Here is a 15,080-nt window from a genome sequence, read left to right as displayed (position 1 = left end):
TGGTTTTAGTGCTTAGATGCATCTTAACGGAGGTGGAGTTGATAAGAAGTATCCAACTGGTGAAAGGATATTTCAGAGAGAGCCAGCATAATTACCTGCTTCTTCAAGTAATTATGTGGATTCCTATGTCAAACAGGAGAAATGTGCAGGAGTGTTTGTTTGTTTGTTTGTTTTATCCTCAGTCTGCTTATCAAATCTAGTATTGGCCATGTGTGAAGTCTGTTCTGTTTCTTGTTAAACTTGGGTGACCAGTAGATAATATGGTTACTGGAAACTTGGGCAAGCTAAACGATCCAGTTAATTAAATGCAGGGTGGAGTTGCACACTGTGAATTTTGTGCTGATAAATTTCTAGATTTTCAGTATTAAAATAGGTATTTACAGCAGCAGATGCACTGGATTATTACAAAAATATTTTTTATCAAAGTGCTGTAAGTGTGGTAATTGCTAAGTTAATATTTCCATGATATTTTTTGTATTATGTTTTATGTATTATCTTTCTCACTTTTTTGTGCCAACAAATATATAAATAAATATGAAAGCCTGTGTGCACAGATATGTTCAGCATCCACAAGCAAAACTAATTATTAGAGATGAAGATATAGATTATCACACACGTCAGACTAACTCTTTAAAATGAGATTGCCTCAAAACATGTGTGATGTTCTCTGTAATGTAGTGTTGCAGTAGTGCAGGTTCACAGATGTGAGCTCATTTCAAATCAATCATTAAACAATCAAAATTTACCAAGATCAGTAGCAGCTGTTGCATTTCAGAATATTCATGTGCTGTGAGAAAATCTTGTGAATCATCGACAGACGGAACAGGATGCTTATATTATGGATGTGCAGTATGCTTAATTGAAAAGTCCAAAGGAAACTTTGTTCCACCATAGTTATGTCTTTGTTCTTATCTTAATGCAGTACTATGGTGATTTAATTTTATAGTATATGGCATGTTATTTTATAGTTTTTTATATTTGAATTTTGGGTTCTATAATTGTCCATAAAGATATACACAGATCTGTGCAGATCTGTTCCAGATGGGCCGGTTTTCATTTATCAAAGTCATGCATAAATTCTTGACAGTATAAACCATATTCCTGTCAGGGTTTTTACTGAGGTATTTATGCACACTAAATTTTTAGCCTTGAGCAAGAGGTTTTTTTCTTTTGTTTAGTTTTATAGCTCAGTTCTGTATACCTAACATGGTGGACTGCACTGATGTATTTTAAAGTGAAAAAATGAGCAATCTTATTACATGGTCTATGGTTACAAATGTAGATTACCCTTTAAGATAACTGCTTCTAATGTTTTAGGTGCTTACTGTCCATCAGACGTTGCACTTGTATTTTATGGTCTGATTCTGTGGTAGCATCTGTGCAAGGCTAATGGAGAGTAATACGTTCTTTTTTGTTTGTTTTTTCACTATCACAGAAGGAGCTAAAATAAGATTGAATAGTAAAATGTAAATCAGTCCATTGAATTGTTCAGGGAAGATGATTTTCCCAGCACGACAGTACTCATGCACTGCTTGAGTGAGGAATGATGACATAAGTTATTTCTAAAAACCTGAAGAAACGTTTGTGTGAAAAGAAAATAAAAAGTTTAGCTGGTGTTCAAAGTACCAACATACCACAGGTGAGCTATGAGAGGGGACCAATCTACAATGATCTACCTACATTAGTTTCAAAACATCTACAATAGTGTAAAGATACCTTTTACACATTTGCGGCTGTAAATGAGATCAAGCAGTGCATTGTTCTAAATTCTGAATGGAGGAACTGGGGAATGAGGCAAAGTGAGGGAAAAAGTAGGAAAGGAAGTGAATAATAGATGGGGTAATCAAGTGTGTTAAAGGCCTGAGTCTTGCATTTGCAACAGGAAAAGCTGGAGAGAACTTCCCACTCAGCTTTCATGTCACTGGCTTTAGCCTCCAGGGACACATTAAGAGTTGATAAGGTATCTGTTGGGAAAATCAGGCTTTCCTAATCTTTAGTGTTCATGTTGTGTGTTTTAATTTGTTTTAATTCCAGTTGTTCCCATGCTCCTTACATGACATGTGTCCTTTACAAATCCAGGATAGCATGCTGTCATTTGGAGGAGGTGAAAGTGAAGATACTATTAGCAAAAGACTTTGGCATCCAATGCTATCTTTTTTTTTTTTTTTTTTTTTTTAAGTGAATTTTGTATTATGAGTGCAAAACAGAATCTTTGCACCTTTGATAAACTAGTCCAAAGACATGTAAGCAACAGAAAACTACACCGAATTTTTCCTTCACTTAACTTGGTAGGAAAAATTTGTCTGTTATCTCTCTGGAGCTAAAACCCTCAGCCAGAGTCAAATTATTCAGTGGTCTTCAGAACAAAAGTTTCAGGCTGTGCCAATACTTGCCTTCCTGTGCACATCGTAGTTCTAGTGAGCAGGGATTCTTTTGGGTCAGTTGTCTTCTGAAATTGTAAGCCAGATCTTTATACCAGTCCAAGTAATTTCTGTTGCATTTCTGTAATAAAAGACTCTTAGTGCTCTGGGGAAAACAGAAAACTGTGTGGGTGCCTTGGCAGACAGTGGTTTAAAAATATCTGTGGTCTATGTGGTTTTATTGGACAAAATGTAGGATTTTCCATCCTGTGGTTTAAATTTCCAAGTGCTGGAGCTTGTAGAATTTGTTTTTCTGAAACGTTCCTTGTGTCTAAAAGTCCTTACTTACGTTTAGTCAGAGCTGGCAGGAGTTGGCTCTGAGAAGGGATAATGGATACTTTGGAATTGTTTAGGGGCCCCAGTTCAGTTGTAAGATATATGAGATATAATATAATATATATAAGAGATATAATATAATATATATATATGTAAGAGATATAATATATAATGTGTATATATAATATATATAATAAAATAATATATAATATATATGTAAGATATATATATATAAAAATACAAATGTTTTAAATGTACAGTGCTCAGTTTTTTCTCAAACAGACAGTGATTAAGGGTGATATCTTTCAAATACTGTTATTCTCATGTACCTGCTCAGTGATACATGAGAAGGAGAGTTAAAGGTGTGTTGAGAGTTCTTAGTACCTTCATTATGCGTTGAATCCCACTGGCAGAGCTCCTTGACAAAACCTAAGGGAACTTGTGAGCTGCAGGTTTGTTCAGACTGCTGGGAGAGGTTTCATTTATGACTGTGAGAAGTTCCATGGAGCATAATGCATCTGTTTAAGTGCCACTTGGCTACCAACAAAGCACATCCCTGCTTAGTTCAAAAGTGGGAGGAAAGTTAATATTTTAATGGCTAAAATTAAGAATCAAACTGGTGAAGTATGATGAAATAGCAAATCTCATTTTGGAAGTTACAGTGTGACATATGTTTAGACCTAGCATATATTTGCCTTTTTTTGCATTGTAATACTCTTACCTTACACTGCTTTTCAAAAGCGGAAAAACCTCAGGCCCCCATTTACATGAAGATTCCTTTGTTTCACCAGTCAGCAGTGCAGATGGTGCTTTCTTCACAATGGATCTTGTTGCAAAGTCCCTCTTGAGAGTAGAGTTTATGGGCATCTTGGGAAAAATGACCAGAGCATCAGAAATTTTACCATTTTGTTATAACAAAAAATAACCAGATGAAAGTCCCATTGAAAATGAAGTCAATTAATTCAAATAAATAGTGAATTTCACTGAAGTCTCTGGCTTGATTTTCTGACCTTATTTCTCTTTTTGAGTAAAAGAAGCTCCGTCCAGTTTATTAAGCTGAGTGGCTTATGGAAGGCCTGGATATGCCCCATGTGGCATGAGGGAATGGCCAGATGTTTAGGAGTGGGAGAAGAGAAAGGAACAATAAATTAAAGTTTCGCTTGTGACTGACTTTGAACTTGCATTAATAAAGAGAACGGCATGCTCTTGAAGGAAGTTTTTTGTTTAAATTTCTTCTGAAAAAGTTCTCTGGATTAAAAGTATGTGTTTTTAAAGCAAGAAATCCCCCAGAGCCAGATATTTTGAAAACATACCTCGCGGATTCGTTAAACTAATCTCAAGGATTGCAGTGGTATTTACTTTCAAGGCATCTTCTTTTAAACTAATTCCTAGCTGATTTACTTTCAAGGCGCTGTCAAGAAGGGCATGTTGGAGTTCAGCTGAGTATTTGCTTTCCTGGGTGAGGTGTTTGGGTTGGGAATCATTCATTTTCAGTTCTCCTACGTGATGTTTAGTTGTCATCACTTAGAGCATAGCCTGCTTCTGTAGAGTGATAGAGAATACCAAAATGTCTTCACAGTGTGTGACTGTGATTCTTGGTCAAACAAAATAATCTTAATTTCCAGGTGATCTTCTTGATGTTAAGCTTCTTTCAGTCATTGTGCTTCATGTGCTGCCTTTGCAGTGCAAAGCAGCTGCTGGTTGTTTTTTCCCACTAAGCACACAGCCCATCGCTTTACCTATTTCTGAGTCAGCTAAATGTCTTAATCTTCTTGATTTCCTTTTTATGTCCCATTTGTACACCTGCCATCTCTGACAGGTTGTTGGGTTTGCGAGTGCTTCTGCATCAACTCACTGGGCTTTGTTTAGGGGCTGAACCTCCATAGCACAAGTAGAGACCAACATTGCTCAACTTCTACACCATCTTAGTTTATGTTGAGGAGATTGCAAAATTGCAGCTTCCTCTTACATGCAGAAAGCCTTGCCTCTCTATTGGCCCTTGGAGATTTGTAATGAGTGGCAAAACTCTGACTTTGAGGCTGGCAAGAGCAATCTAATGAGCCTCTTTTCTGAGGTGCTTGAGCTTGGCACAGGCAGTCTTGTCAATACTGGTAGACAGTGGAGGTTGAGAAAAAATAAAAAAAAAAAGCCCTTGTAGTGCACTTCTGGCTGTGCTCATCAAAGAGAAACCGACATTGGAGCATTTACTGGCTTGGTAATTACTGTTTTTTGGACTTCACACAAAGAACAGAGCTATGTCTGGCTTCTAAAATGATGGTTTGCCATAGCTAAGAGAGAACTACTTAGTTCTTTTACAAATCTTTTATAGTAATGTGCTGCCTGTTTGAAGTACCTGGACATTTAACCACTATCAGACATATTAATATTTGATTAATTGAAGACTTTAACAGACAAGTAAAAATAAGACGTGAAAAATAAAAGTTAAAAGAAATGTCACACTTTTGTGTTTGCTTAGACTTCTAGTATAAAGAGATGAGATGTGAAGATTGTGATAATTACTTTTAAAATAATTGCCATTGTTTATTTACAGTGTTCATTTTGTCTGGTCCTGTGCATTTCTTTAAAGGCTAATACTGTAATTACAGCAGCAGTATGAATTATGTGGTTCTTCTTTCAATCCACTTTGCTAAAGTCAAAACTCTTCATGACTTAATTGATGTAAATTGACCTCAGTTCCTTTTTATGTGCCATGTAGATATACATGTATGCTTGTAGGAATATCCTGTAACTCCTTACAGCAGATGGGTTTTTATTCTTTGAAAATAGAGTTTTCAATAGATGAACTTACAGTTCTTTCTAACTGGAGTAGCAGTCATGGTGTGGATTTCTAAGATACCAGTGAGAGATCAGAGAACAAGCTAAGTTATAGAATTATTAAAATATCTCCTTAAAAAATAACCTTTTTTTGTGTAGATGGTTTACTATTATGGCTGGTGATACTGAAGGCATTTTGTTCAGAGTTCTTCTGATCCATTGTCTCTGGGACTCAGTCTGATTGCATATCTTATGAATTCCTCTACAGTTCTTCTTATTTATTAATATGTATTATTATTAGCACTATATTAAACATGAAATGATATATTTCTGTTCTTGGTTTGACAAAATAGTGAATTAAGTTATTATGCAAAACTGTTTTCTTTTGGGAGTTGTCCTATCAGTCTGATCTTAACTATTCCTTTCAGTTTAATAAAAATTAACATTTCACTATGGTTATTATTTTGTTTTGCTAACTCCTTGCAGGAATTTTTTCACTTCGTAAGATTATCATGGTTTTCTTTTCAGTCAATTAAATTCTTACTCCTTCAGTAATGGCTATCATACATGTAGGCTTTGTATTTTAAAAGCATGGAAGTTGGCACTCAAATCTCTCATTTTTAATTAATTGGAGCAGTTTGACTTGTGTTTCACTTATACAGATTCTTCAAAGGCTAAGCTATTTAGTGACAAATTTGTAGTTGTCCTTATATCAACGTTTTTCCTTGTTATTTATCAGATTAGTGAGCTAAAGTTTGGGTTGTATATAATCACAGTAGTAAGATCCAGTGCCTTCCCCTAATGTGTGAATTTTCTGTTTGGAATTATTTCGTAAAATATTTCATACTGTCTGTTGTAGAATAAAAGTTACATTTTGTAAACCATTCCTTCCTGAGTTTTAATAAGATTAAAACAGGATGAATAAGGAATTCAGTACCTTGTGATTGAGCAATGTATTCTTTTATGGATCTTTTTTAGTGGTTAGACTGTGACTTATTGGAACAGCCAAATATGAAAATCTGTTATGTGTTATTTTGGCTTGGCAGAAATAATGCAAAGAACTGTCAAAAGCAAAGAATATGCAGAAGCTGTAATTTCCTTTTTACCACTGAAGAATAGATTTGGCCAGAGTATGCCTTTAATGCTAATCTATCTCTGTGTGGCCAAACAGATTTTTGGAACCTTTTTTTAGTATATTTACTTTCTTTTCACTTCAAGCCAAATGTTAAAATAATGTTGGCTTTTTTTTTTTTTTTTTTTTTTTTTTTTTTTTTTTTTTTGAGCCTGTGTAAGGTGGTGATGGTTTTAAAAAAAAAAAAAAACAAAGCACACACAAAAAAACCTCGGATACTTGTTTGTTCCAACTGTATTTTTTGTAACTTCATATCATTTTAAATTTTTATGTCATTTAAAATTCTCCAACGGTACCAAAAGAATGCATTACAAAATTCAACCATAGTTTAGCTGGCTTTGTAAAAAAACTTAATTTCAGGCTTTATTAAACTGATAAAAGCATATTATTCCTTCTACACATCTAACAGAAAGTGATTTCCTCTTTTGCTTATAGTGGAGCCGTGCTATTTAAGCCTTCTTAGCTGATGACTAGAAATACTTCTATCTTGAAGCATTAATTTGATTTATTTAATATAATATCTCCTCCTCCTTTGCCTGAACACATTTGTTTGAACATCTTGAGTACTTCAAAAGGATGTATAGGGACAGACTTATTCATGCTGTACATGTCTTTCCATGGCTTTTGGTTTAGAATAAAACAATTAAATCTCTCTTTCTACTGTTTTGACTCCATACAGATGACAGCATCTCAGCTGCAAGCACATCTGATGTCCAAGACCGACTTTCAGCCTTAGAGCTGAGAGTACAACAACAAGAAGATGAAATCACTGTCCTAAAAGCAGCATTGGCTGATGTGCTAAGGCGCCTTGCTATCTCTGAAGACCATGTAGCTTCTGTGAGAAAATCAGCTCCAAGTAAAGGTAAGCTCATGTTCAGTTAATTATTTCAGTCTGAAAGTTATCATTTAATATGTTTTCCATTGGTAACTTTTCCTTTCCCCTTTTTGTTTGGACAAGCAGGTATATTTTGTGTGAAACAGTGCTCTTTTTTTTTTGTCAAAGATTATTTAAAAATTTTAAAACACGTTCAACAACAGCAACAACAAAAGCAAAACAAGAAAAACCCTATTTGCACTAATTTGTCTATGTTTGCATGAATATTTTGTGATTTTTTTTTTTTTTTCCCCATGAACATTTTGTTTTCTGTTTTGGATAACTATTTGCATTGTTATTGGAATTTACTCTGACTTTAAACTAGAGAGGGAGAACTACAGCTATGTATGTTGGTGATATATGTTAGACCTACAACTAAATAAAAGTTTAGTCATGTTTCAGATAATTTACAGTTCTAGTTCATCATAAATGCATTTATCTCCATGAAATCATGCAGTCCAGAATTTGCTGGACTCTTTCTCTGTATTTCAGCTTTCAAGTTCAGCTATTACACCAATGCTGGTGTAACGCTGAACTGACACACCATGTGTTTGTTAAAGTGGCTGTGTTGTACAGGCTGAAAATGCAAAAGCTGAAAATGCTGAAAGTTTGAATTGTTTTAGCTATGGCAGAGAGATCAAATTGCTTAATTAAGTGTTTTTGCAGTCTCTCTGCCAGATGGAAGGAAGTGATGGTGCTTAATTGGCTTGGGTTGTGAATCCTGCCATTCTCTCTTACTCGCTAAATGGTAGACTGTTGTCATCACTGCTTATAAATGCAGCTTTATCTGTATGATACGCATCTCCGGTCTCGTCAAGATTGAGACATCCTTGTCTAACTCTTTAAATTAAGCTGAAGCAAGTATTTCAGCTAAATCAGTCTTTGCTGTCTGCTATCTATTAGGACAAAAAGGAAATGTCTAAGTGGGAAACCGTGAGCAAAAGGAATGCAACACAGAACCTTCTTCCTGTTTATGTGCAGGGGAACTGAGATGTGCACAAGTACGGATAAAGACTTTTGTCTTGGAAGTGTTTGATATCCAGAAAACGTGATGCACATGCCTTGTTCTGCAGAATGACTTGTAGCCGTCTCCTTCTGGGGAAACAGGAGGTCTTGGGGCCATAAGAGGTTCTGCAGGTCAATTTCTTTAGTGAGAAATAAATATATTTTTTTTCCTAGAGAGGAAGAGGGAAGATTATAAATATCTTCAACTTCATGAAGTTTCTAGTAATTCATGACAGCGGCAGTAACTGAGGAAAAAAAAGTGGATGGGAGGGAGGAAGGGTGAGATGAATGCATAAAAGCTTATACATTGAACTTAATTGAATCACGACTAAATTGACACTGCATTTAAGTTGCCTGTGATGTGAACTCGTCTTCAGTTGCCTAACGTAACCATGCAACGCTTAGCTTCACTGTTTACCATAAAATCAGCTGCGTATTGACGACATAAAGGTATCACGAAAGAAAAAGACTGTATACAGCTGTGGGAGGTGGAGAATGAACTAGATATTAATATTGTTTTGGACTTAAATTTCAGTATTTTATTAAATATTTCAAAATAAATTCACATGTAGCTTTTTGCGATGCTGTGGGTGGTTATTTTGCTTTCTGTATTTTAACTGCATTCAGTTGGTGGGGAACCCTCGAAACATTTTAACAAAGGGAAGCGTATTGTATTCCTGAATGAACAGGATTGGCAGAAGATCTGAATTGTCATACAAAAATAATATAAGCATTGATTTTAATTTTTCTTTGAAGTATTTAATGGGTGTATAACAGGCTTTTACTTGTTAAGTCATGGTTGCTACAAAGGTTATTGTAATTCTCCAAAACCCTTTCTGGTGTTCGTGATTCTGTCAAGAGTATAGGTTTCTGCATTTCAGCAATTAGTTTCGTATCAAATAATACAGTGTGTTGTTTTTTTTCCAATTTCATTTAATTTTCATACTTCGCAGAAGTATGTCTCCAAAGCAGTACTTGCTTTATACGTGCTGTCATTATTAATGAGTAACAAGAAAAGATGTGTATGTTTTTCTGAATATACTGAGAGATGTGTTTAATTTGAAGCATGGCAAGAAAGTGAGATAGATTCTTCTGAAATAAACTGAGAAGTAATGGGACTGGAAAAAAAAAAGGCATCTTGAATCTTTCCATCAGAGTTTTAATCTGAGTAGCAGACGATATCTAGCCTGCTTTGAAAGAGTCTCTCCTACTTGCTGCTGAAATGTTTTCTAAAGCCTCAGTGTTTTTCTATAACCAGTTCAGCAGTGTCTTTGAAGAGAGATTTTTCGTAAGCTAAAAATAAGTGCTGTGAAAAGACCAAATACAGATCACTTTTAAACTGATATTTCTCATCCTGAAGTCGATATGCTAACTTGGTGCAAGAAGAGATCTCTTCATCCTTTATGGTTATTATGCCTGCAATGCATATCTGGAAAGCTAATTCTTCTCTTACTTTTTATACCCTTTATTTTACACTGAGTGATTGAGTCAACCACAGCAGAGGCTAGAATTTCTTGCATTATCCTTGTAGTCTTTGTTTTTCTTTTTTTCTGCATAGTTTTTGTTGCATACTTATTTTGAATGTAGTCCAGTCTTCAGTGACAAATTTGATGGAGGCAAGGGTAGATTTCTATTTATGCTCCATGGTCTATCATTTAGCTGGTTACTGCCCACAATTTAGGCTGTCCATCTGCAACTCAGAAGCAAGCTGCTGTTCATGTGATGCTAGGTGATCTGCAAACTACTCGAGATAAGGCAGAGTTTTTACGCCGCTTTAGTGTCTCCTAGTGAAGCATGAAGTGCAGGCACTAGATAAGGGAAGTACCTAGTTGCAGCAGAATTAGCATGTGTTCTGCTATTGCACAGTGGACAGCACACAGTGTTGGTGTGGCTTGTCTTCCTCTTTAGCTTTTCTCAGTATAAAATCATTCCAAACAGAAAATCTTTTCAAAATGAAAAGGCTATGATAATACATTTGCATCTCTGCAAATAGCTACAAATTTCTACAGACTAGCAAAATAGCCACGTCTCAAGATAGTGTTGAAGGTTCTTAGAAATATGGAAGGTGTTGGATAGGGAATAAGTCCTCAGCAGCTACAGGGTTTAGGGGAGGGAGATTGTGTTGTATGGGTGAGTTTGGGCTTGTAGTCTTTTTTTTTTTTCTTTCTTTCTTTCTTTTTTAATTTAATAAAAGACTGAGCAAAGAGTTTTTCTTTGTAAGTTCTTTGTTTTTAGCAGCTCTGTGCTCTCATTGCTACATCTATCTGATGTTGATGTATGATTGGTGCTATTAAAATTCTCAAAACAAAGCTTACCTGGACATTGAAGAAAAGGAAAATGTAAGGCAGCCTGGTGCCTGTGGCTGCCAGCAATATAGGTTGTCTCACAGCTGGTGTCTGGTAAACCTATTAAAATCTTTGAGGATGTCACAATGTATGTAACAGAAGAATTCATCCCTCAAAGTCTTGTTGTGTCTCACGATGGCACCAGTAAAATTGCTCAGGCTCATCACGTTGCTGGGGTAGGAGCTGTTGCCTGAAAGAGTGGCGGACAATGAGAAAGTACACCCTCATCTCTGCCCATAGAGTTCATGTACTTTCTCTAGACTTGGAAGTAAGGAGGAGGCTTGTCACAGACTAGCCTCCTGGAGGAACATTTCCACTTTTTGAACGAGAACTGATGTAAAATAGTCAAATAACTTGCAAGCAAATTAAAGTCACAAAGTAAAATTGAAGCGATGGTGGCGTTTTGAAGAGAGGTTCTCCCATGACAGTGAGGAGTAGAAACCAAGAGGCATGTATTTTATTTATGGTAGAGGTCTTGGGGATCTGCATTAGCAACTGCAATTGGAAATGCAATTTTTTTTAATTTGTTCAATGAGTTTTTCTAATAGGAACCTGAGAGTTTTCTGTGCTTTTCTGCAATATTCTCTGGTGCAAAATGTCTATTGAACACCTCCACAATGAGAAAAATTCTCAAGTACTATCTTGTGTCATATTCCATCTAAGTTCTCTAATATAAGCAAAATGCTTCAGTTATGTTTTCTGCCTCCTATCAACAATGGTTTCACTTTCATAACGTGCTGTCATTTTAATTTATATTTAAAAAATGGCTTCCAGTGTTCAGTAAGCTTAACTAGTGAAAGCATAAGATAGGCTTTTATTAGTGGTTTTAGTTTTAAAACATTGTAATTGCATAGTTGTTCTTTTAACAGGGTACGTGTTTATATTATCTAATTATTAAATGCTAGCAGTACTGAAAATGAAAATGCAGATTGGAAAATGTTCATCGTAAAGACAGATTATAGGCACTTATCCATGGCATTAATACTTACCTGGCATGCTTGTACATGTGTCTTTTACTCGTGGGAATAGTCCAACTAAAGTATGCTCACATAACCAGTAATGACACTCCTGAGGTCTTAATGGGTTTCCCAGGTACTGGTTTTAGTGCCATCTCTTCTTTCTGGAATTCATTTTTTTTTCTACTCCACTTCCCCATTTTTTCCTGTCTTGTGCTTTTCTTCTGCCTTCTTTAATCTCTTACCTCTGCTGTACTTTTCTTGATGTTCTTCATCTATTCAAAGTAGTTGAATCTAGAGCGTGTTAATTAACTCAAGATCATTTAGCAGCTAAACTAAGTTGAAGGAAAGAGAAGTGAAGAGGAAAGTAGATTTTCTTTTATTTAACTTCTGCAACATACTAATCCTGTTCAGTGGATTGTTTTTCAGTTGTGGTGATAAGTACCCTTAGTCTTTTTCCATATGCTTCTTCCAGTTTTGGACATGCCTTCAGTTATTTGTGTGGGTTTGGGTTTGTTTTTTTGGGTTGTTTTTTTTTTTGTTTTGTTTTGTTTTGTTTTTTTGTTTTAGAAGTGTGGACTAATACTTCTGAGATACTGCTCTACTATTCTCCATGATGCTTCTCAAGCTATGAATTGCAACCTTGAATAGCTAAACAGTGCAGTTAGCTTTTCCAAAGCAAAAACTGTCTTGTTTTTTATAACACTTCAGTAGCTTTTTTCAAGACTCTTTGCCTGAATTTACGAAATTGTTTCAAAATACCATGGATACTTTTTTTTTTTTTTTTTTTATTTCCTCTGCTTGAATACAGCTCATTTGGAATCGCTCAAAGACAAAAGTATACCAAATGTTAGGAAGGTGGGAGAAAAAGTGCTATGTGGTTTGAATAAGCTGTTGGTTCTCTCACACCAAGGAAGTCTTCAGTTTCCCTCAGGAATAGATTTTAATTCTACTAGTAGGAGTGTGGCTCTCCTAAACTTTTGGGAACATAACACCTGAAAAACTAGTCTGTTGAAGGAGTAGTTATAGTAAGGAATATATATATTGATGTATATACATTGATAGGTACAAAAATATGTAAGAAATCTGTAAATAAATATTAATTTATTTCTTAGCTTTGTAACTAATGTAACTACTGAGACAATTTTGCATGCACTGAAAGGTACTTAGGCTTTATTTTTATATTTTTTATTTTTATATTTTTCATTTTATATTTTTTCAAACCAGTTCATTTTAAAAACCTCTATTTAAATTGCTCTTTTCCTTTTAATTGGAAAAGACGAACTGGGTTTATTTAAAAAAAAAAATTAAAAAATCTGAAACTTTTTCAAGTAGAAGTAGTTGATTTAAGAAGACTTTCAAAACTTAATTTTGACTTCATGTTGAATTATTATGTGAGTTTAAATATAATCAATTAGCAGGAAAAGAAGTTGACTTGTTTTTCCTGATTTATATTGGTCATTATTGGAGAATTGGTACCTCATTCTGACCTGTGACTTCTGCTCATGGGATAGAAGAACAGAACTTTTTTTTTTTTGTCTAGAATATCTAGAATTTAACTTACGTGATGAAACAGTTGAATGCACCAAAGTACTGAAGGAATTTTTTCCTGCTTCCTCTTTTCAAGTGGAGGTTTAGTGCTCCCAAGTCTTTGCCAGTCTTCCATCAGCTGAGTGTCGTCTTGTCCTTTGAAAGCTTGGAAACAAAGAAGCAATGACAGCAGCTTTAATATAATTTATTAATAAGATCTTGAAGTCTAAATTCATCTTGCTTTCAAGTTTTTGATGGCTTTATTTTGGGAAGAACTGATAAAACCTTATGTTCTGCTACCCTATTAAAGGCTCACCTCTGTGGGTTGTCTAGTGACTAATAGTGGGATTAAGTATAGATGGTACATGCATTTGGTATGAGTAACAAAGTGGGTTTCTGTTTTTCAAGCTTTCAGTTTTATTTGCACAAAACACCTATGCATCAATATATTTTTAAATACGTAGGTATATTTTATAAATTTTGGTAAAAATAAAGTATTTAAGTATATGGTTTTGATATCATATGCTTTATTGCTGTATTAAAAAAAAAAAAGGCTTAAAAATGATATAAGCAAATCTTTTTTGGTTTGTTTTTCTTAGAAATAACTCGTTTGAGGTTTTTTTTTTTTTGAAATCCTCTTGGATGACATGTACAGAGAAGGTACTTTAACAGGGCTACATCAGTTAAATGAAATTATCCTAAGAAGAGAAAGAAGGTTTTGGCTTTTCTTTGGAAGGCAGTTTACCTGTCAGGATCAGATGAGGATACTCAACTAATTAGTATGGATAACGCAAGAGAAGGTGATAATAAACTATAACCAATTTGGAGAAGAGAAATGAATTACAGCTTTAGTATGTTGGAAAGAAAAGCTATTGTGTTATCATGAGATGTGTGTTTTCAAAACTTATCGCTGTCTCTTACAGCTATGCCTCGGTTTTCCCACAGTTAGCTAATCAAGGCTGATAAAGGAGTGGAAATATACTATCAGTTTGTTGTGTCCTGTGTTTTTTCCTGATCCTACTTATCTTTCTTTCTCACACATGTATACTTGACAGATGTTAATGAAATACTTCTTTGAACTCAACAGATATTAGTTAATGAAAACTATCAGAACTGAGATGAACCTACTATCCATAAAATATATTTTTACCACTTTGATCTCTGCAATTTGGCTTTAATCCTGGTCACCCTGCACTGGATTTCATTGTACATTCAGTTTATGTCTGGCTTTTGTTCCAAAGCTGCAGATAAAGTGGAGTACTGTTCTGAAAATTTTCAGACTGTTTATTCTAGAAGGAGACATCCAACGCGATACTGGGGAGATATGCAATCGGAATGCTGGGACGACTCAGTTGTCCATATCAGTCCATTGATATGGAAATTGTATTTTCCTGAGTTTCTTTGTTATTACATAGGTCTCTGAAGCAACTTTACCTGTAGTAAAATACAGTGAAGAGGAAGATTGTGACATTACTAATTTTTGAAATCATCTAACTACAGAGGTCCTCTGATTAAAAGTCATGAAGTTGACTGCCTTGGGCCAGCTTGGGCTCTCACTCTGGCTGAGAAGAGTCTGTGTTATCTGTCCCGATGGAGAGCCAGAATTTAATGCTCTGCTGCCTGGGACTTGTACAGGGCTTAAACTGGTCTTCTTTTGTTGTAACAATTGAAAATCGAAATGTTTTTTGTTTGCATACAATTAGATACATACTTGATTTTTTCCCTTTAAAAACAAGTTTTCTGATGGTAATTTTTAGAATACTTAGC

General features: G+C 35.0%; 1 protein-coding gene across 4 annotated transcripts in view; it reads left to right on the top strand.

Annotated features, from left to right (window-relative positions):
• Positions 1-15,080, top strand: part of EML4 (EMAP like 4) — a 153,395-nt gene that overhangs the window by 74,869 nt on the left and 63,446 nt on the right. For all 4 annotated transcript variants that reach the window (XM_042884479.1, XM_042884489.1, XM_042884472.1 and 1 more), the window contains exon 2: positions 7,283-7,465. In XM_042884479.1, the coding sequence (XP_042740413.1) occupies positions 7,283-7,465 (183 nt within the window). The remainder of the gene's footprint in view (positions 1-7,282; positions 7,466-15,080) is intronic.

The sequence above is a fragment of the Lagopus leucura genome, unplaced genomic scaffold, assembly GCF_019238085.1.
Source record: "Lagopus leucura isolate 7727_CA_CO unplaced genomic scaffold, USGS_WTPT01 Super-Scaffold_73, whole genome shotgun sequence".
Lineage (NCBI taxonomy): Eukaryota > Metazoa > Chordata > Aves > Galliformes > Phasianidae > Lagopus > Lagopus leucura.
This window is presented reverse-complemented; position numbering and strand designations above follow the sequence as displayed.